The sequence below is a fragment of the Bidens hawaiensis genome, unplaced genomic scaffold (genome assembly GCF_021521415.1).
Source record: "Bidens hawaiensis isolate Kalapana, Puna unplaced genomic scaffold, B.hawaiensis_p1.1 tig00029399_1, whole genome shotgun sequence".
Taxonomy (NCBI): domain Eukaryota; kingdom Viridiplantae; phylum Streptophyta; class Magnoliopsida; order Asterales; family Asteraceae; genus Bidens; species Bidens hawaiensis.
The window spans coordinates 55,085-77,311 of NW_027494875.1; the positions used below are offsets into that span (position 1 = coordinate 55,085).

At 35.6% G+C, this 22,227-nt stretch overlaps 3 protein-coding genes and 1 pseudogene across 4 annotated transcripts; 1 reads left to right on the forward strand and 3 right to left on the reverse strand.

Annotated features, from left to right (window-relative positions):
- The first annotated feature begins 10,445 nt into the window (after nucleotides 1–10,445).
- LOC143578927 (large ribosomal subunit protein bL34c) lies at nucleotides 10,446–12,145 on the forward strand. The gene is made up of 3 exons (XM_077062375.1): nucleotides 10,446–10,680; nucleotides 11,599–12,026; nucleotides 12,110–12,145. The coding sequence occupies exons 1-2, from the start codon at nucleotides 10,482–10,484 to the stop codon at nucleotides 11,856–11,858; spliced, it is 459 nt and encodes a 152-aa protein (XP_076918490.1). The 5' UTR covers nucleotides 10,446–10,481; the 3' UTR covers nucleotides 11,859–12,026; nucleotides 12,110–12,145.
- A 44-nt stretch (nucleotides 12,146–12,189) lies between these two features.
- Nucleotides 12,190–13,569, reverse strand: LOC143578926 (senescence-specific cysteine protease SAG39-like). The gene is made up of 2 exons (XM_077062374.1): nucleotides 12,917–13,569; nucleotides 12,190–12,795 (listed from the first exon to the last, which is right to left on the reverse strand). The coding sequence occupies exons 1-2, from the start codon at nucleotides 13,347–13,349 to the stop codon at nucleotides 12,203–12,205; spliced, it is 1,026 nt and encodes a 341-aa protein (XP_076918489.1). The 5' UTR covers nucleotides 13,350–13,569; the 3' UTR covers nucleotides 12,190–12,202.
- A 237-nt stretch (nucleotides 13,570–13,806) lies between these two features.
- On the reverse strand, nucleotides 13,807–17,457 carry LOC143578925 (uncharacterized protein YNL011C-like; annotated as a pseudogene). The gene is made up of 13 exons (XR_013143361.1): nucleotides 17,359–17,457; nucleotides 16,238–16,354; nucleotides 16,034–16,166; nucleotides 15,858–15,954; nucleotides 15,673–15,716; nucleotides 15,349–15,505; nucleotides 15,198–15,269; nucleotides 15,039–15,116; nucleotides 14,867–14,968; nucleotides 14,707–14,754; nucleotides 14,486–14,611; nucleotides 14,306–14,398; nucleotides 13,807–14,208 (listed from the first exon to the last, which is right to left on the reverse strand). The product of XR_013143361.1 is annotated as an uncharacterized protein YNL011C-like (transcript).
- A 1,928-nt stretch (nucleotides 17,458–19,385) lies between these two features.
- LOC143578939 (uncharacterized) lies at nucleotides 19,386–19,799 on the reverse strand. The gene has a single exon (XM_077062385.1). The coding sequence runs from the start codon at nucleotides 19,797–19,799 to the stop codon at nucleotides 19,386–19,388; it is 414 nt and encodes a 137-aa protein (XP_076918500.1).
- Between the last annotated feature and the right edge of the window lie 2,428 nt (nucleotides 19,800–22,227).

Consider the following 22,227-nt stretch of genomic DNA (forward strand, 5'->3'; position numbering starts at 1 on the left):
AATTCACATCAAGTATCGAATTTTGCTACGTCCTTCATCGATGCATGAGCCGAATTATGCGTTGACGAGTATTGTTTTCCTTTGTAGTATGTGAGACTTTAACCTAAGACCCCCCCCCCCCCAAAGTCTGTTGTTTAAAAGCTTTTTGTTTATGGCATCTAGTGTGGTTGTGTTATAGCTACCGATGATCGCATTAAGGGCCGGATGATATCGCTTGGGAACAACATGAGACTGAAATTAGTTAGATGTGGCAGTAGCAATAGTGATCAACGTTGGTGGAATTGAATCGAGAGCGCCACCTCGGCCACTTCCATTTCCTCTGATTCATTCTTGCTCGTAGTGAATGGTTTTAAATGTGTGGTTCGAGTATGGATGGCCAATGAAGAACTGGTAAGTAAACGAAGTAGATATATTGAAGAATGATCTTATATTGAATGGTAAATTGGCAATGCATTGTACATATGATTTCTCACTCAATCTAACCATAAAATCCCACCTCTCGTCATGCCACATTCTATCCAAGTACAAGCGTATTTATACTAGGTGAAGAGAATACTTTGTTGGTCCACCCTGTAACGAGTTGATAGCGATCAGTTCTTTCACATTGGTGGGGAATTCTTTATTCCTTTTGTTCTCAGTCATGTCACCCCAGGTGGTCCTTCTGTTGGTAATCGTTTTATTCTCTTTTTGGGTATGATCTTGTGCATGCTAGTCCACTACAAAGTATCCTAAGTTGGTACATAATACTTTGATTATCTAAATTTAAAACAAATTTAATATATCTATACTATAATCTCTATATGATGTACTGTTAAAAAATCCTAGGTGTCACTCTCTACCCCCCCCCCCCCCCCATAGCACCACCAAGTTGCTTCAATTGTGATGATCTCTCCTTCGTTTGACCCGTTTTAGCTTCAATTTCCGTGGATTATAACACCCTCTTTCCCCTTTTTCTCAAACCCTAAACCTTGATTACCTCCTCATTATATGAGCTGCACACCAACATGTTCCGTCTACTTCACCACAACCAAATTCCTTATGAATCATCTGCACTTCCTTAAACCGATCCCTTTGGTTGTCGGCGGCGTAGACACAGAATCTACCGGTGGTGGCTCGGTCTTCCCTAATGTACCTTCAGTTTATAAGCCCGTAACTAAATTATGCTCGTACAAGTATCAAACTAACAAATTAAGATCAAATTATTAGACAATAACACATAATGCAATGACATCACTCGGATCAGTTTGGTAGAACGAGCAAGAACGAATAAAAGATTGGAAATTACCTTCAAGAGTGTCCAAAGTTGTCTAGGGGTTGATGTGACCCATAGGCTCTACCCTTTCATATAATGGCCAATGGGCTTGGCCTTGGTCCAATAGAAAACAAACGACAAATACGTACATGGAAACGACATAAACGCAAACTTATTACATGAGTCTAATATTCATGGCCCTACAGCCTAATAGCTCAACAACAATGATCTTAGTCGTGCCTGTTAAATATGTCTTCAGAAATAACTTGGTGACACCGACATTCCCCTAGTTATGAAACTTCAAACTGATTATGACTCTGCCACACCTTAGAGTTTTTACGCAAACACGCGGGCTTCACTTACACTGGACTATGGCGTCGCTCACGATCCCATATTCGCGGCGTACAAAGACAATTTTATCTTCTTCCACCACCATTGCATAACTCATGCTCGACATTTTTAATAATATTTATAAACATATATTTTCAAGTTTCCAACACAACTCCAACAAAAATAAATATTATTTGTTTTTTTTGCTATTTTTTCCTACGACGAAAAAATTACAATAAAAAACCATGAGTTTTTCTACAATAAATTTCTTAAAAAAAATCAAAATCTGCATTGTTAAAAATAAGCATCATAAAGAATTGCGTTTGAACATTTCCTACGCATTTGTGACGAAATTTATTATCTGTTAATTTGGTTTGTTTTGTGTTACATATTTCTCATGAAAGTGTTAAATAAAAGAGCCGAACTATCTTTTTGTTGGAAATGTGTTGGAACATTTGCTACGCATTTCCAACGCAATTTCTTTTTGTTTCTATCTCGTCACAATTCCGTTGCAAATTTAGGGTTCTTATTTGTCGTAGGAATTTCGTTGGAAGTGTGTAGGAAATAGCGCTCGTATGAAATGTGTTGGAAATTTTTGTAGGAAACATTACTCTTTTCTAGTATTGTGTGTATATATATATATATAAAATAGCTAATAATATGTAAAATTTAAAATTTAAATCATGTTGACTAGTTTGTTATAGTCATGCACTATTTTTGTAAAGAAGTTACTAGAGAGTTATTCTCTCCTAAATAGGTGATGCACGTATTGTGTATATATATAGTTGATAGTGGAATAATAAAATCATCTTTGGCACTCTTTCAATATATATATATATATATATATGGGATGGTTCAAGAGATAAATGAAATTATTGCGAGAAATGCGGGAAACGAATAAATCTGATTAAATAATGAATCAGGAGAGAGAATAAAGATTTTTGATGATTACACAAGTTTAAATGTTAGTTGCACATGTGTAATAAGTCGATTCGGTGTGTAAAAAAATACTATAATTTTGTTACGTTATTTACACTTACGTATTACATACGTGTAAAAAAATTCGAAAAAAATTTGTTATGTTGAGTTCTTTCGAGTTCTTAAAACTCAAAGTGGTTCTCCAAAGAAATCAATCATATATATATATATATATATATATATATATATATATGTGTGTGTGTGTAAAAGAAAGTTGGTCCCCCAACACTCCTTTGCTGCGCCGGTACAATTTTGCAGCTAGCCCACCTAGGGCTGTAAGCGAACCGCCGGACGTCCGGGCGGACGTTCGGCAAGAAGTTCGTTTATGTTCTTCCGTTTAATAAACGAACCGGACATGGATACAAAAATTTCGTTCGGTAAGCTTAACGGACGAACACGGACAAGGGCCAAGTCCGTTCGATAGTGTTCGTGAACGTCCGGTAACGTTCGTCCGATTACGTCCGGTAATGTCCGACATGTATCGTTAGTGTTTATATCTATCCAACATTGTAATTTAACTGCATAATTTCTAGTGTTATTAATAACACTTTTATATTACTAAACATGTTTGATGTCTCTTATATTATAGTGATCCACTTTATGTTGATATATTAAGTGTTAAGTATATTTGAATGTTATATGGTGTAATTCCTAATTTGTATGTGAAGTTGTTTAGATATATGTTTGGTGTTAATATGTAACCGTTTATATTTGTCCATTAGTGTTCGTTATCCATTAATGTTCACATGTTTGTTTGTCCATTAATGTCCATTAGTGTCCGTTTGCCCATTATTGTCCGTTAACGTCCGTTTAAAATATTAACGGACGGACATGGACGGACATGGACAAACTCAATTTCTTAATGGACGGACACGGACATGAATTTTCGTTCGGTAGAGTGTTCGTGAACCATCCGTTTGTCCGTCAAAAGCTTAACGGACGGACACGGACATGCTCTCGTCCGGTTCGGTCCGGTCCGTATACACCCCTAAGCCCACCTCTATACAACCACCTTCAAACCGTTCGGACACAATGTTTGGAGCGGTAAAACTATGCCACATCACCATACCGCCCCCTCCATGCAACACAACAACTAGACTAATTGATCACAAAATTACATTTTAATATATATGTTGGGAAAATAATTTTATAACTATTAGGTTGTGGTTTAATACTATAAGGCTGTCCTCTATGGTGAGGGGCTTCAAAGCCTCTTCCCAGTGCCACGTCAGCGCCACGTAACCACTGGGGAGGCTTCGAAGCCCCCAACCAATATGCCTCGCTGTGGTTTAATGCCCATTGGCGCCCATATATATATATACATATATATATATATATTTGCGTGTGAGATGTTGATAGAGAGGAACCCACACAATTCACTCATCGGCGCCGGCCGTTGCTTTGCCTAATCCCTCTGCGCCCTTGGTTGTACCGCGCCCCACGGCGGTGTTCGGCGCCCAACGGCGCCCGCCACATCACCCAATGGAGCCCCATAGCGACCAGCCTAAGGGTTGACTTAAAACATTATGCCACTGTCCTTTAGGAAGTGAAGTTTTAACTAGCTAGTTTCTTCCAACGCGGGTTGAGGATTAACTAATACTTCAAAAATAAAATAACATAAATGTGTGTGCGTTGGCATCTGATTGATGAGTTTGAAGTGGACCTCACCCATCAAAAGAGAACATGGCGTTAATGAGATGGCGTTGGAGGGTAAAAACAGGTTTGGTGTTCGAGTGATAATGATGGTGTTGTTGTTTGGCGCCGGCTTTGACGGGTGACTTAGCTTTTGACACCTCCACAATGTAGTGATTTATAATCACTGTTGATGATGAGGATAATACCAGCTGACATAATTTAAAAATTAATAAGATTGATTTAGATGTACATATGTTTTTCAAATAAGAAATAATCATAATGACGAATTAGTTAAGTATAAGCCAATGATGTAGGGTTTTTAATTAATAGCCAATCTCATTTTCAATATTATTTTTTTCGATCATGATTGCCTGTTATGGTCTACTGGATGATGAAGATAAAAGATGGTAAGAGGAGTGTCTTATTGTGAGCTAATCTTGACAAAAATCATAAATGGTAGGAAGCATGCAAACCCTATTATAACTACCAATAATTGATTAAAAAATATAATGTATACATAACAGAAAATGATTCAAAGACAACGAATTAGTACTTACATCATGAGAAAACAAAAACATATATTTAAATATTAAGATTAAAACTACCAAAATTATATAATTAGGTCAAGCTTATTTTTTTTTCTCTCTTTCAAAATAAGAACTTCCACAAACATGAACTTCTTTAATTAGAATTCATTTCTTATGTATATTTTGAACCTATATATGTCACAAGTCAGAACCACCACATATTAATGATGGTAACACGGGATCAAGTTTTGCTATTTTGGGAAAACCAAGAATACGTGCATGTATTCATTTTGGTTGTGACTTGACCTCATTTCTTTATTCTTTGGATACCATTAAAAATAAACTTTTTGGTTGGAGGGTTGTGTTAAACCGAATCCATACATTCGATGATTGGATGCTTCATCAAGCTAGCCGAGGAATTCCCATTACTTCACTGTCTACTATGCGAGGAAGAAAAACGAATACGCTAATCACCTTCTGATTACTTGTTCTTTGGCATAAAAATATATGTGCCCAAACTTGCTCATGGTGCAAACTTTCTACCCCATCATGCAACATAAGATTTTAGCAGTTTCACTTCTAAAGGGAGCGGCAAACTGGCGATTTTTTGGTCAGTTGTTGGATCATATGGAGAGTACCAAGGAATGACAGAAGTGTTTAATAACCTACAACTTTGAAAAATGTCGTGGAGTGTGCTTAGTTTATTAAATAGACATCTTTTAATGGTTCATGAAACCTCTTAATAAATAAGTTTCAGAAACATAGAAATGATTAAATGTAACCTCTTGACCGGTCAGAACTCTTAATAATTCAGAATAAAATTGTCAAACAGTCTCTTAAACATTTGGCAACAATGTTATAGTAATAATTTATTAAAGTTGATTACTTTTTGTTATTAATAAAAAATATTTTACAGTTGAAAAAAAAAACAAATAGAATATTTTGTTATTCTCTTTTCCGGTTTAATTGTTTAATAATTAATGCAACAATTATACTTTTACTTAATTCTAGAAAAACAATATAAAAAGAGAATAAAATTTGATAATTTATTTAAAAAAAAAGCGGCATTTCAGCAAAATTTTAATACTAAAAGCTTATTAATAGAATAATTTATTAAAAGTTGATTTTACTTTTTCTTATTAATAGAATATTTTGTTATTCTCTTTTCCCGTTTAATTGTTTAATTAATGCAACAAATGGACAATGTTTTACTTAATTCTAGAAAAATAATAAGAAGAGAACAAAATTAATACTAAAGCTTATCTTGGATGTAAAGACACAATGCTAGCAGTCTAGCAGTACTACTAACCACACAAACTTGCGTACCGAATTTGCTTTGAATATATATAGTAAACGATTTCATCCAAATCAATTATGCATACGTTCAAATGTTTTAAATGGTGTTGCTAAATGTATCCTTCTTTCTTTTATTTTTATTAAACGTACCATCTCCTTTAAGTTTTATATTAATACGATTTAAACCTTTATATTCATCCTTTGTCATGTGTCATCTTTTATTATCATTATTAATTAAAAGAAAGTTTTTTTTAATATTTAAATAGATTTTCTTTTCCTTTTTTTTGCATATTGTAATATTTTTTTTGTTTTTTTAAATAACAAAATTGCTTATGAAAAAAACGTTTTTTAAATTAAAAAGTAAAAAACATTTTTTTTTCTATAAGTGTTTTAATACTTTTAGGGTGATTTTTTTTAATAATTTTTAGAGATAGCTTACTTTAAAAAAGAAACACATTTTTTTATCAATAAAATAGATTAAACAACATAAGACTTTATCAATAAGTTGGTTCTTTTCTCATGTGATATTAATTTCATGCATTCAAACCTATCAAAAAATATTTAAATGATCTTCTTGTCGGGTGTGATGCATATGATAAGATAAATATACAAAACTTTTTGTCGTTTTTATAAAGGCGTTATATAATTATTTTTAAATACATTTTATAATGATAATAATTATAAGTATTTTGATAAAGAACAATAAACACAAAAGATATAAAATGAAAAAAATATATATATAAACTTTATAGTATTTGATTTGATATTTTAAAGGAGACTTGTAAATTACTACAAATATTAGAGAGTAGTAATATGTCAAATAAAATTGTTGAATGAACTGAAAGTCTAGGGGAGAAGGTATGACAAATATACAAAGAGTGTACATTTAGCCTAACCCTGTTTTAAAATATGTCATACCATTTTCCAACTCAAAAACACATAAATTACATGTCTAGTGATCAGGTGTCGAATCAGATTTTTACAAATATTTATAAATACCAAGTTTCTCTTCAATCATACATTCTTTCAAATCTGTTTCTTTCCATAATATCATTACCACCGTTTACATTTATTTTTTGTTATTAAACATATTTTTACAATAAATCAAATTATTTAAAGCATTTAATCAATTTTTTATTATAAATAAATTAGACTAGATGAGTAAAACATTAGTGTAAGTAATTAAAGTGTTGTATTAGAGAATAAAAATATCGTATAGTTTATGAGAAAGTAATGGTTTTAAAATTAAACCTTGCATTTTTTTTTATTCTACCAAACTGTTAAATAGAATATGGTATACAAGGCATTATATCTACTTCAAATATTAATAGAATAAAAAATCAATTCCAACCAGTCAAATCCACACCAGTGCACCACACTCAACTGATCGACCCTTTATGACATGCCTTCCAAGTTAATCGAACCCAAAATACAGACCAAACTGAAGCCAAACTAACCGAGACCTAATTCATTGGAACCAATTAGAAAGTAGAAACTAAAAATTAACCACAGGTTCAAGACCAGTCTGTAGTTTATAAGGAAAACACAATTTAAAACCACTCAGTTTGTCCACACACAAATGTGTTTCAACTTTCAACCCGAATCATTGAACCAAACCGCTCCCCGGAAACGATTTTGACCAAGTTGACCAAAAAACTGAAGCAGCTCCAAACCAAACCGGGAACCGATTTGTGCACCTCGTCCAATTAGTGGTGCACAAACCGGTTATCCGGTTAGTTGAAAATCGATTATTTTCAAAACAGGTTATTGGTCAACGGTCAAATTACCAGTTAGACTGGTTAATTGGGTCAGGTATTAACTGGTTTGAGATAACAAACCCATGCCCGGTATAACCAAATCAGTTAACTAGTAAATAACCAGAGATATAAAAACGTTTATTTTTTAAAGAAAAATAAACAAAAACAAATAACTGTATGTTTCGGAGATCAATAATATAAACCGGTTTCTAACCATAGGTTAGAACTGGGTATAAACCCGTTAGTGATAGACCGGTTAGTATCCGGTTAGGCATCTGGTTAGGAATCGGTTTACCGGTTAGCTAGAGGTGCACAAAAAACCTGAACCCGGAACCGGACCCGATAAAAAAAACTAGAACCTTTTTTTATACCTGAGTTTTTAATACCTGACCCTACCCGTAGTGTACAGATAGGGTATCCAGTAATACCCGAAAACAGAAACCAGTTCCATACCCGGAACCGGGTTTTTCCAGTATTTAAAATCGGGTTTATCAAATACCCATCTATACACGAAATTACGTGAAAAATATCTCAAAAAGACCAAAAAATACCCCTAAAAAGTGCAACTTCCTAAAAACCTAATCTATACCCGAAAATAGGTTTTTTCATTACTCGGAAATATGGTATTAGAATACCCGTTTCTATACCCAACCTGAACCTGATGCATAGGGTATGGTTTTTAGAGACAATACCCTGACCCGAACCCGACCCAGGTATTGTCAATACCCAATTTTCCAATACCCGGTTTCATTCCAGGAACAAAGTATTTGAAAAAACCCGATTTGTGGACCACTAGTTCCAATGAGCCGCTGTTTCAAATAGGGTTGGCAACGGGCCGGGTTAGGGCCGGGTATTGGTAATCCCATGCCCATACCCGATTGTAAAATCGTGTCCCATACCCGACCCATTACCCGTCGGGTATTTGTCGGGTAATTACACGTCGGGTATCGGGCATATCCGTTGGGACTTTCGAGTACATTGTTTTTAGTATTAAAATTAATTTATACCTTTTATTTATACAACAATTATTACAACTTTAAATATAATACACTCCATATATATAAGTGTGACAATAAGTAAATAATATCATTATAGTCTTTATATGTATTTTTTATATATATGCTTCACAACCTACGAAATACAAAGAATTTTTCAGGTATATGATTCGGGTATATAGTTCGGGTAAACGGGTATGTGTTTTTGTGTAATCGGGTCAGGTATCATCTAATCCCATACCCGGCTCGTACCCGCAAAAATTTTTAAATCCTAATCCCATACCCGGCCCATACCCATCGGGTTTTGGGTATACCCGTCCCATTTGTTTCGGGTTTCGGGTATACCCGTCCCATTTGTTTCGGGTTTCGGGTATACCCGTCGGGCTCGAGCTTTATTGCCATCTCTAGTTCCAAATAGAGGTGCACAAAAAATCCGAACCCGGAACCGAACCCGAAAAAAACAGAACTGGTTTCTTTATACCCAGGTTTTTAATACCCGAACCCGTACCCGACCCTACCCGTAGGGTACGAGTATGGTATGCATTTCAGTACCAATACCCGTACCCGAATCGGACCCGATTTGTACCCCGTAATACCCGAAACCCGGAACCAGTTTTTTCCAATACCCGAACCAGAATTTTTAAATACTTGATTCATACCCGAAATTACCTGAAAATACCCCTAAAAAGTATAACACCTAAAAAAAATCTAATATATACCCGAAAATAGGGTTTTTTTCAATACCCAAAAATAAGGTATTTAAATACTCGGTTCCATACCTGAACCGAACCTGATACATAGGGTATGGTTTTTAGAGACAATTCCCTAACCCGAACCCGATTCCATACCCGAATCCGGGTGTATATATAAAACCCGATATGTGCACTAGAGGTGCACAAAAAACCCGTACCCGGAACCGGTTTTTTTTATACCCGGGTATTCTATACCCGAAACCGGAACCGACCCTACCCGTAGGGTATAGATAGGGTATGCATTTTTAGGTCAATACCCGTACCCGAAACCGTACCCGATTTATACCCGTAAATACCCGGACCCGGTCATACCCTATACCCGATACCCGGTTATACCCGATATCAATTTTCTAATACCTGAAATAATACATGAGTTTTTATAGTATATGTTTATGTTTAATTTACAACTTTTATGTTTAAGTTTTTGTAAAATGCATATTACTAAATAAATAATTTGTAATTAAGTAGATTTATGGTTTTTGTAATATAGTTTAGTTATTTTTATACATTAATAAGCAAATTTAAATTTTAAACAAACTAAAAATGTATAAAAAAAAATTACAAATTCAAAACCGGATATTAATACCCGGTCGTACCCGGACACATACCTGGTTTCAATACCCGAACCCGATCATACCCTACCCGGGTACACAGGGTTGAGTTTTTCTCCTCAATACCTTACCCGATTTCTCTCAATACCTAATCATATCCGAAACCGGTCCACACCCGAAACTGAGTATTTGAAAAACCGATTTGTGCACCTCTAGTTGAAAATGATTGAAAAAGTTTGGAAAGAAGATGGGTCTTGGCCCAAATTAAAGTGAGTCCAGCCCAATTCTACCACCGAGTAGTATAATTACCAAACAGCCCTTATCTCTTCTTCTCTGTCTATCGATAAGGCTGTTGAAGAAGAGGATAACGGGCAATCTATCAATCAAACACACATCTGCAAAACCACCATGGCGTGTCTGTCATCTGTGTGCACAAGATTCGGAACACAGAGTACAACAACAGCTTCACTTCCTTTCTTAAACTCTGGTCGACCAACACGAAGCTTTGTGTCTGTAAAAGCGGTTAAATCCTCAGGGCTTCTTCTTCACTGCTCATTCGTGTCGTCTTCATCACTCAACTTATCATCATCTTCATCTGCATTCTCAGGTAAAATCTTATTACCCAATTTCATTTTGCGGGTCTATCAAGCTACCGATTTTGATCAATTTTTATGCATTTTTTTTATGGTTTTTTGCTTATTTTTAGTCTATTGAGGTTATTCTTCAATTTGTTAAGTAATTACATGTAGACAATTTGGGTTTGAGTTCAATGTGAAAAATAGGGTTTAAAAAGTCTTTAGGAGATTGATTAATCTTGGCCTACATTGTACTTTTGGTAGGGGGTAGGGGTTTGCTTGGGTGGATAAAACCGAACCAAAATCCGAAATTTCAGTTTTTGAGTTTTCGAAAACCGTTTGGTTTTGGTTTTTGGTATGGGTTTGGACTTTGGTCCGCTTTAGGTTTACCATTTGGGCTTTAAAATTTTGGGACAAAAATAATGAATTTGGGTCTAATTTTTTTTTTTGTTAGTTAATAACTAATTACTAATTGATTATTATACATTTGGGTTATAATATATATTGGTTACACTATTTATTAAATTATTATAAATTCCTTGACATTTAAAATAAAAAATGAAAATCTATAAGTTCGGTTCAGTTTGGGTTTTACGATTTTACACGCAAAACTGAAACCAAGGGTGAAGCTTGCTAGATGCACGGGGTGTCCCCGGTCACCCCCCGTTTTTTCGTTAATCAGTGTAAATACTTTTGGCCACTCCTTTGATTTAGCCCAAGCTTTGCTACTCTGAAATCGAACCAAAACTTTGGTTTTTACTAAAACAAAAAACCAAACCGTCGGTTTATTTTTCGGTTCGGTCATTTCGGTTTGGTTTTTCCGTTTTTTTATTGTTTCAGTTCCCTTTTTTTTTCGGTTTCATGCACACCCTTACTTTTGGGTCTGCTGACTTTAAAATAGTCAACACACACTACACCATTGTTGAAGAACACTTGCTAATTGGTTATAGGTTCATCATCGGGGTTGGATTTGAGCTCTAGAAGTGGATTAGAGCTGGTGACCAGGCGTAGTCTGGTGGTTAGGGCTGGAAAAAAGTTTCAACTTGCTCAAACAAAGAGAAACAGGTCACGCAAGTCGTTAGCTCGTACTCATGGTTTTCGTCTAAGAATGAGGACCACTAATGGAAGGGCTGTGTTGAGGCGTAGGAGAGCCAAGGGCCGTTGGACTCTCTGCACCAAATCTAACCCGAGCAGTGGTAAACGGGCTTGATTCAGTTACTACTTTAGGTCAACAACATTGGCCTATGTTATGCAGGTTTTTGTATTCGTGTAATCTTTGTTTTAAAGTTTGATGTCACTTAATGAAACATGTCTCTTATGTGACCATTTGTGTTAAGCATATATCCTCTATAGTTGTAAGTTTTATATAAAGACTTATGTTTTCAGCATGCGCATACCACCGTCTCACCCCTGTTGAAGGTTATGGTCTAAGAACTAAGGAGCATGATATAGAATATATAGCATTTCATTAATGAAGTATGTACACGGGTTCTTTTTCACATTGCATACAAACATACATATGAACAAGATTACATATATAGATTATGAGCAACCTTATGCGGTTGGATAAGATGAATCCATAGCAATACCGCAAAGGCCTTCTTTAGCACTAACATCTCTTTCCATCATTATGTATCCAGCATCACCCCAACTCGCGCCCCATGAGTTTTTCACCAACCAATACTTTGTACCGTCATCAGTCGTTCCATACCCGACTGCTGTAACCCCATGATCCAAATCAGTCCCACAATCTCCAGTAAAAACCCCACTCGAGTACAACTGGAAAGCATATCCACTTGCATCTATAGAAACCGACACAGGTTGATTTGCCACCGCCTGTAATAATGCTTGTTCACTGTTAGCAGGCACCTTTTCATACCCACTAATTTTTGCAGCGTGAACGGCTTCTTCCTTAACGTTGCAGGTTCCGTCAGCGGCTTGGTATGGGTAGCCTGCTTCCGTGTTAATGCCTTTGTTTTTTACGATGAATTCAAAGCCGTCTTCCATGTACCCGCCTTCACATCCTTGGTCTTGGCTTGTTCTGTCACAGTCCACTATTTCTTGCTCAGAGAGTGAAATCAATTTTCTGGTTGTGATTTGAGTTATCCCTTCGGTTGCAGCTATAGTTGAGAACGCCCAACAACTTCCTGTATAGAAAAGAATAAAAATAAAAATCATATCAACGGGTACCAGATGTGTATGATACGGATCTTGTCCAAGAATTGTCACTCATTTGGACAGACTGGATAAAAGTAAATGTAAACTTACCGCATTGACCTTGATCCTTGACCGGGGTGACAGCACCTTTTTTCCTCCAATCAATGCTCGGTGGAACAACGGTTACATTTTCATACCTAAACGGTGTGACTCGGGCTGAACCAAGATGAGACGGGACCTTATAGCCGTTACGAGCAGCTGTGAACTCCTCGTTTGTCTGGTCAGCAAATTGGTTAATGCCCAGCTTATAAGGACGGCTTCCAGCCTTGTTGAAAGATTCTATAAATTCAACATTGTTGCTGAATATCTTGAATCGCATTTCTTTCTCCACGTCATCTTTATACACGCGCCCATACTGAGCCATCCATCGTTCGTGGCGTTGCAACATGGTCTCTTGGTTTAGTGTTCGTGATGCAACTTGGCACGCGCATATTGCGAAAACAAGCAAGAGTGCGATGATAACCGATCTTGACAAGGAACCCATGGCTAGTTTTCGGTTTGTTACGAGAGGGGTATGATTAATCTAAAGTTTGATGCTATGTAATCAAGGAAGTTGGGTTATAAATAATGTTTTAGAGGCTGACTACGTGTTTGGAATGGCAAGGTAATATGTAACAAAAGATTACGTTTAAACTGTCCTGCCAGATAATTGAACCTTGGTTTGTTTTTTCCTTTTGGAACTTGCATATCATAAAAATGATTGTTTTGTCACACCAATTTGAGACCCAAAGTATTACTAAATATATGTATTTAATAAATCAAACTTTATTTTTTAGTAGTATGAAACTTTAATTTTATTAACAAAGACGGATACCAAGGATACTGAGCGATATTGAAGCTAAAGAAGGGATATATGCGTATATGATGGCTTCATATTCAGCCGCCTAAATACACAACCATGAATATTTCAGCATGCTGTAAGTTGCAGCTATTACACAAACTGGGAAACTCAATTTGATTGAATGATTAATCTAATTGAAGTCCAACAATATACAAACTAATCACTTCAGTTCTGCTAGCTTTCTACTTATAATTTACAAAAAAATGATTGGAGTGTTTGTTTTACCATGCCAAGTCATATCTTCAATCTGCACAACTTTACAAACGACATACAGATCAAGAATCATACTGCCCGAGAATTTTATACACTGAGGGTGCTAAACTGTACCATAAGTTGTATGTGAATGATGCTGCAGATAGTGTGATGAACGAATGGTGTTGTTTTGTCCCCTTAATCAGCTTTGATTGCTCGTGACGCTTAGTAAGTTAGCAAGAGCTTCTATCAAAGATTTTGGCTCATAAACTATGCCCACTTTTGGATCATGCATTGATTCAACATGCACCTGTAACATTTATAGTTTATGGCAGTTTATATAGTAGTTAGAAAAATAGTTAATAGTATTAAAAATATGTCTATAAGATCATGAGAAACCTACATACCACATGGACTATTCCTTGTTCAGCCAGGCCTTTGATATCTACAGGAATTTGGCCATTTTTTGGCACAAAGACAGTGTCAATATATTCACTCGGCTGCAAAAAACAATCTACATATAATTAGTTACTTTATCCAAATTACAACATCAAAACTCGAAATTGTACATTTGTACCGTCACTCACATTGTTTTTTAGACGACTATTGAGATGCCCGTAGGTTCTATTTAGAGCATCTGTGATGGCAGTAACAAAGCAAGAGGCCATAAAGCCACTAGTTTCTCAGTCACAAGTACCATTCAACATCAGTACCTGGTATTATAATATCATTGTTGGGAATAAAATGTATAAATTTAAAAATCAAATAAAAACCATAATAAAAACCTATGGTTAAGTTTGACACTAACCTTTGCACATGATCTTGAAGCTTTAATCTCCCCAACTCCTAGTAACACCTTTATAATTAGAGTAAAGATTTAGAATTTTATAGCCCTCGACATTTTGCAAAAAGATTACACAACGGAAAATTTACTTCAAGAATTACACTTAATTAGGATTTCAACTTACCAGAGAGGGGCAGATGGAGGTAAAAAGGGATCCCATACCATATATAATGCAATCCACATTTTTCAACCGTTCTAGAACAGATGGATTTACATTCGGGAAGACCTGCATAAAAATAAAAAATAAATTTTAAAACTATTATTACATAAAATACAAATTAAACAAGATGACTCACCTCGTGTAATAAATTGCTTCCTTCACTGGACATGTAGAAAACCCTCTTTATTCTTGAAGGTAAAGAAGATAAATTTACCTGTATATACAAAAAAAGGGTTATTATTTTTATCTTAAGCATTTGAATATAAGATACAACAATCATAAAACGCAGGTTGACCTTCTCTACAAGATGCAATGTTCCACTTGTTGGGTGAGATATTTCATTCTGACCACGTATTATTGTTCCATCCTAAAAGATTACAGAAATTTAATAATCCTACGCTATTTCAAGATAATTAGTGGAATAACAAGATAAAGTTTCACCTTACCCATAATTCACATCCTAAAGTAAGACGATCATTGGTGGATATTACTGGAAGAACAAGACTTTCTGTCGGGATTTGAGAAACACGTGAAAATAAAAATATTGCAGCATCCAAAGACTGAAAGAATATCCGTGCACCTGCAAAGAAAAAGTTACCAATGCTGGAAAAAAGTGATTCAAGTTAGAAAATTGAGCTCAATTTCTTTCACAACATACTAATATAATTTAATTGGATCCAATGTTTAGAATTCGCATCAATTTTGTCACATAATTAAAAGCTTGGTTGGTTAATAAGAAAATTTATCCAAACGAGAACAATTAACCATACCTGCCATTGCTAAAATTAAATGACTCGTTTGTTCTTCTTAGAATCTACAATAAAACAAATACTACTAAAAGCCATTTCAAGAATATACAAAAAAGAGTGAATAAACAGCTGCAAATCATACTAGCAAGTGAATTGCAAATTTGCAAGGACAATTTTAATAATAAGTGCATAGCAATAGCAAGAACCTGATTCTGAAAATAGGCGAGAAAAGCTCGAATGGTTTCTCTGTAGGGCTTTGAAACATCTATCCATAAAGGGTGTTCGCCTTCCACAATACGGTACCTATATAATTATCAGCTTAGAATGCTAGCAACAAGTATATACTTTGTTTACTTAATTACTTAAAGTTATGAGTAAATACCATTCTAATTTTGCTTCTTGTGCATCAAGAGGCAAACGGTAACCAAGTAAGGTTCGCACCGCAAGAGCCTCAGGGGTACTTTGATCAGACAATCTTAAGCATCTTGACCTTATATCTCCAACTGCTGGACCGCCTGACACATGAACACCGAAAAGTTTATGAATTGCAGAGTACAATGAAGAAGATGATACTTGTTAAATATACCAAGAACACGAACAATCTCAGCTGTACTTCCACCATCATCAGAAACAGGAAGAACATGAGCAACAGAAGTAGTCAACTTCTTTAGCTCTTCAACAACACCATTGAAAGCAGTCCCTCCTGCAAATTTTACAGATCAGAACTGCATGATTATCCAATAACAACCATTCGTTATAACCTTTTACTGGATTTCGTGTAACTACAGGACACCAGTCTAGGGGGTCAAACGAGCTAGCCGCTAGTAGGGATGCAAACTAGCCAAGCTGCTCACGAGCTACTCGAGATCGGCTCGTGAAAAAACTGGACCGAGCCGAGCTTAAACGAGCCCTAGCCCTAGCCCGAGCTCGAGCCTAAAAGTAAGCTCGTTTAATAAACGAGCCCAAGCTTCACTTATCGAGCTCGAGCCGGCTCGCAAGCCTAAACGAGCCTGTCATTAATATATATTTATAGATATTCTGTAATTACTAATTAATCTATATAATGCTATATATAAAATTAAAACTGAAAAAAATATATAAAAATAATTGTAAGTACATAGAAACTAATTAAGAAATAGTAAACGAGCCGGGCTCGAGCTTGAAAAACTAGTCACAGGCCAAGCTCGAGCTTGAGCTATGTGTAAGTTAAACGAGACGCGTTCGGGCTCAACTCGGCTCGTTTGCACCCCTAGTCAAGAGCTATTCAAGATCGTATCGATTAAAAAGCTCGAAACGAGCCGAGCCTTATCGATCCCAATCTCAAGCCTTGTATGGGAAGACCATTTAGGTTCGTCAAACCTTAATGAGCCTAGTGTATCTTTAAGTTTTAACTATATTGGACTTCTAAATATCAATTTCACATTTCACAATTGAGCTTTAGCTCGTTTAAACAAGAGCTCGAGCCAGACTTAGGCCCGTTAAGGTTTTTCTCAAAACATTTAAAAAAATGTATATATTATTTAGTTAGTAAATAATAAACAAGCCGATTGATAAATAAAAGCTCTCGTAAATCAAAATGAGTCACCAGATAACAAAGATTAGTGTAATAAACGGAAATGAATCTACAACCAATTATTCAACGTAGCAAGATCTAGGTTACAAACAAATTGATGGTGAAATTGAAAGGAGTATTGATTTAATTAATACCTGAGAAGACTAGAACGGAAGGTTGGAGGTAGGTAGCAGGGGGAGAATGGTGAATATTAATGGAGGGGTTAACGGACGTCATCAAATGAGATCTTGAAGAAGAAGTGGTGTAAAGGTGTCGAATTTTAACAGGCTTTCCGCCATTATCAATCAACCCAACTGCTTCAATAGATTGATTGGACTTGGTTCATGGTTCACCGCAACTTAACCGTTTTCTAACCGATTTGTTTGTTAAAGTGAAAATATTTTGGTGATAATATGTAATTTCAGTAAACATTTGGACTAATAATATAAAATTAACACATAGATGACATGCTAATAGGTCGGGTTTAAGTAATCTTAACCCCCAAGCTCGATAATAAAAGCTTGTACTCTCAACCTGGCTGAAAACTCGTTGACTATTTATCAGGTAATTAACACATAGGTATCGGTACACCTGCGAGTTTTTGGTATAGCCGTTAGTTTTATTTAAAAATACTCGTTGGGTGCCGAAAACTGTCAGCTGTCTATCGGGAAACTATTATTAATTGATTACATTTGGGAATGGTGCAGGGCGGTGGGAAATGTTGAATGTAAGAAGATAATTAAAATAAATATGACTTTTATATTTCTGATAAAATAAAGGAAAATCATTTCAGGTATATGTTATCGGGTAATTTGATAGTGGAAAAAGGTATGTAATCAAATTTTATACTCGTGAAAGATTGCAAAGGTAATATATATCATACCTGGTCTTATACCCGGTTACTCATCTTGGATGTTTCGATTTCTGAATATTTCCATTGAGTTCGGTGTTTATTGTCATCTCTACACGTCATGCAAAACATAGTGTCACAATTAAAGGTTATTTATTAGTTTTAAAGACATATATTAGTGATTTATATAAAGTTTCTATGTAAAATCTAAATCATTCTAAAATAAAAAGACTTGTAGTCTAGTGATCAAAATGTCTACATAAGATTGTTTTTCTTAATGGTACACAAAGATTTATAAGAAAAATTGTAGGGTATGGGAGTTATAAGCTATTAACAAAATGACAAAAGACGTCTTTTATGTTTAATTGCTTTTTATTGGACGTCTTTTAGCAAAAGAACTGACATAAAACATCATTTACATTTAAAAACTCTATCACATTATATTTTTTGACCATAACCCAGTTAACTTTTCTCTAAGACACGTAAATACTAAATAGACAATAATAACTTCGTAGAAATGTTTTTCTAAAATAATAGAAGTCACGACAAGCTTATCACAAGTGGAAAAAATCACTACGTGCTAACTTCTTAAATTTAAGTTAGTGATCACCTCACTAATACAATAATTATCAATGGATAACTTATATCTATATTGATCTTCTCTTGCTCTTCTTGTTGGAATTTCGATTTTGCTCAAAAAGAAACAAGTAGAAGTGTGAGTCATATCACTATCTCACTTAGACTATGTGTAGTGGAGGGCTACAAAATAGGATGGATTTTCGATAAGTGGCATCTCGTCAGCAGAAAGACGATTTTCATTTTAAGGATGTAGCGGTGTTATCACCCTTTGTTGCCCCCTTTTTAATTTATTATTATTTTCCAACATCCACCGGCGACAAATCTATGAACCCCCCACCCCCACCTCCTTCTATCGCCCCATATATCCGGGGGGGGGGGGGGGGTTGTTGTAGCCCAAATTCATCAAAAAAAACACACCCTTTGCCGCCCACTATACTCACCTTTAGCTTGCTAAAAACTCAAATCAAATCAAGTCAAACTTAAATTAACTCAAGCTTATATATATTGACACTATATTGACACTCATGTAATGACTTAAATGAACTCTACCTTAAATGAACTTAAGCTTAGACCCGATTGAGTTGAGGAGTTTATCATAGTATAATTAAATTTAGTTTCATTATAAGAAACATAAACTTTTTATTCATCAAACTTCCAACATCTCTTTGGAACAAACATGCATGCAAACAAAACATGCAACAACAAGAGAATTAACCCCATAATTAACAACTCCTTCCCAGGGTTAAGTTAAACCTACTGGCCGGCCGCAAACGCTTCCACGGGGAAAACCTTGGTGATCCCAGCAAGACTCTTGAACTGAATCTTTCCAGTAGGCGGATCCTCAACCGTGATATCATTAACCGGAGGCCACAACATCAACTCTTTAGCCTTCACACCTTTCAACTTCTTAATCCTCTTCTTCTCCACGTACCCGGTAATCTCAGCATCATAACTAACTTGCTTTTTAATCAGTTTAAAAGTATGTTCAACCTTTTTAGCTTGGAGAATCCACACGTAACCCGTGGTTTTGACGAACCCTACTTCGACGACGTCTGCGAGGGGGAGGAGGCCTAATGGAAGACCGTGTTCTTTGAGGATTGAGACGGCGAATTTTAGGCCTTCTTCGTGGCCTTTCTTGATGATTCCTCCTTGTTTTGGGTCAGCCATTTGGTGAGTATTGTGGGTTGTGAATATTATAGTTTTGGTTTGTTTTTATAAGGGAGATTATGTGAATGAGACAATGGTTGGTGGATGATTCGAGGTGAACTTAACTTCGAAACGTCCACGGGTTAATTTGCCGGCTGGCGTTATCAAATCATGATGGATTAGTTATGTGCTTAGTTCTAAAAACAATTTTATAATGTAAACTTGTATGATGAGAAAAAAAGTGCGTGGAGCTTTACGTTTTACGACAGTATTGAATTCGTAAGAGGCATGAATAATTAAGAGACTCTGAATCACTAAGTGTTAAGTGTTCAAATGTGATAGTGATTCGTGGTGATGGGTCTAGGAGGTGGTGCGTAAGTGTTATGAGCATATGTGGGTAACATTTTCATTCACCGTTATTTAAAAACTTAATAGGTAAGACTTGTTGACTAATTCGGAGGTATTCTTTTAATGAACCAAACTTAGTTAATATTGACTGATTCATTAACCCCTATATATGAAGAGAGAGAGAGGGTTTACCTTATTTACAATGTTTTGAAAATCTGTGGATGTATATAATTTTCAGATTCATCATGAATGTGTTGATTTGTGATTTGTTTGATCACATAGTAAAATCTCGGCCCCTTGTGTAGTGGAAATTGAGGGGGTGTTTGGTTGTGATTTTAGAAGGAGCTTATTTACTTTTTCTTTTTTTTTTTTTGATAAAATAGCAAAACAGGTCATTTATGTTTTCATGGTTTTTCAGTAGTCGTCCTTTGGATAAGTTAATAACTTGAATCATATTCTGTGTTTCCAAAATGTTTCACGTTACGTCCTTTTCCACTAACCCAGTTAAATTTTTTCGTTAACTCTGATCACATGACCTGTACATGAGGGTAAATGCGTAATTTCATGGTCCAGCTCATAAAGGTAGTTTTGTAAATTAATGTGTTTATTTGATAATTAAAAGTTTAGAATTAAAAAAATAAATATATTTAAAAAATAAAACTCTCTCTCACTCTCTCTCTCTCTCTCTCTCTCTCTCTCCTCTACATCTCTCTTTACTGATATATCCCCCCTGTCTCACGCCACCACCACCCCCCTTGTCTGACGCCGCCACCACCCACCGGACCAACACCATCTCTTATTCCTCACACTCCCAAACCTATCGACTCCCCAATTTCAACACCTAAATCCCTTGATTAACAAATTAAAGTGAAAAATTAGTGATATTTCAAATTGAAGGCTAACTCCATCAGTTACCCACTACTGCCACCGCTCACATCCTAGATGTGTGGGTCGGAGACAAACATAAAACTTGCAAATTTGGGGGTTTTTCTAGAGAGAGACGACGAGAATAGTGTTGAACAGAAGAGCGACGACTAGATCGCTATTTGTGGTCGCCGGAAAAGCAAACCCTAGTCGCCGCTCAATGGTATGGCCTAATAAAGTCACCAACCAGATCGTCTTATCCATGTTCACTCATATGGTGCTGGAGTGGTGTTTTGTGGTCGTTGGTTATGAGTTGTTGGCCGGATGGGGTGAGAGAGAGAGAGTAGAGAGAGAAAGTGATTGTTTGGTGATAGAGAGAGGTTATAAAATGGAGAAAATGAGCTGGACCATGAAGTTACGCATTTACCCTCGTGTGCAGGTCATGTGATCAGAGTTAACGAAAAAATTAGTGAAAAAGGACGTAACGTGAAACATTTTGGAAGCACAGAATATGATTCCAGTCGTTAACTTTTCCAAAGGACGACTACTGAAAAACCATGAAAACATAAAGGACCTGTTTTGCCATTTTGTCTTTTTTAAAGCCAATAAGTTGTTTTTCTTTCTGATAAGTTCTTTTTGTTTTGGCTTCTTGACATGGGTTAAAAAGTTGTTTTAGAAAGTTACAAATCGTTATTTTTTGTTCTACTTTTGGCATTTAAAATACCAAATTACAAATCTTCTCACCCCTCCCTTAGTATTTATATATAAGAATGTTCTTTTTGATCATTTTAAAAAACACTTACCGCCTTTTCCCACCACAAAAACAACTTTTGGCATTTTCCTATCCCAACGTCTGAGTGAGACATTCTTATACGATATGTTAACCGTCCATATGTATTTTGATATTCCAAGGCTTACTCATCCAGAAACAATATTAATAAGGAAAATCAACTCTGTGAAAAAACTCTTAAGTCGGATTTCATACTTTGAGATCATAAGATCTCTCCTTAACCATCACCCTTATTTGTATTTGTAATCATAATGTGTAGAGGATAATTCTTGATTAGAAAAACAATAAGATAAGTTAAACAAAGAAAGTGTGTGGATCAACCCAAACCTTGTCCAATACTAAAAAGGTAAAAAGTAACCCCTTTAAACCTAACCTATATGAGAGTGAGCCAACCCATGTAGACTTCGAGACTACATGCCATTAAAATTGTTAATTAACATGCTAATC

Excerpts from the sequence above, each read along its gene's own strand:
- LOC143578927 (XM_077062375.1), top strand. The coding sequence starts at position 10,482 with ATGGCGTGTCTGTCATCTGTGTGCACAAGATTCGGAACACAGAGTACA. Across the intron at positions 10,681-11,598 it reads ATCTTCATCTGCATTCTCAG|GTTCATCATCGGGGTTGGAT; the intron begins GTAAAATCTTAT and ends AATTGGTTATAG.
- LOC143578926 (XM_077062374.1), bottom strand. The coding sequence starts at position 13,349 with ATGGGTTCCTTGTCAAGATCGGTTATCATCGCACTCTTGCTTGTTTTC. Across the intron at positions 12,796-12,916 it reads CAAGGATCAAGGTCAATGCG|GAAGTTGTTGGGCGTTCTCA; the intron begins GTAAGTTTACAT and ends TTTTCTATACAG.
- LOC143578939 (XM_077062385.1), bottom strand. The coding sequence starts at position 19,799 with ATGGCTGACCCAAAACAAGGAGGAATCATCAAGAAAGGCCACGAAGAA.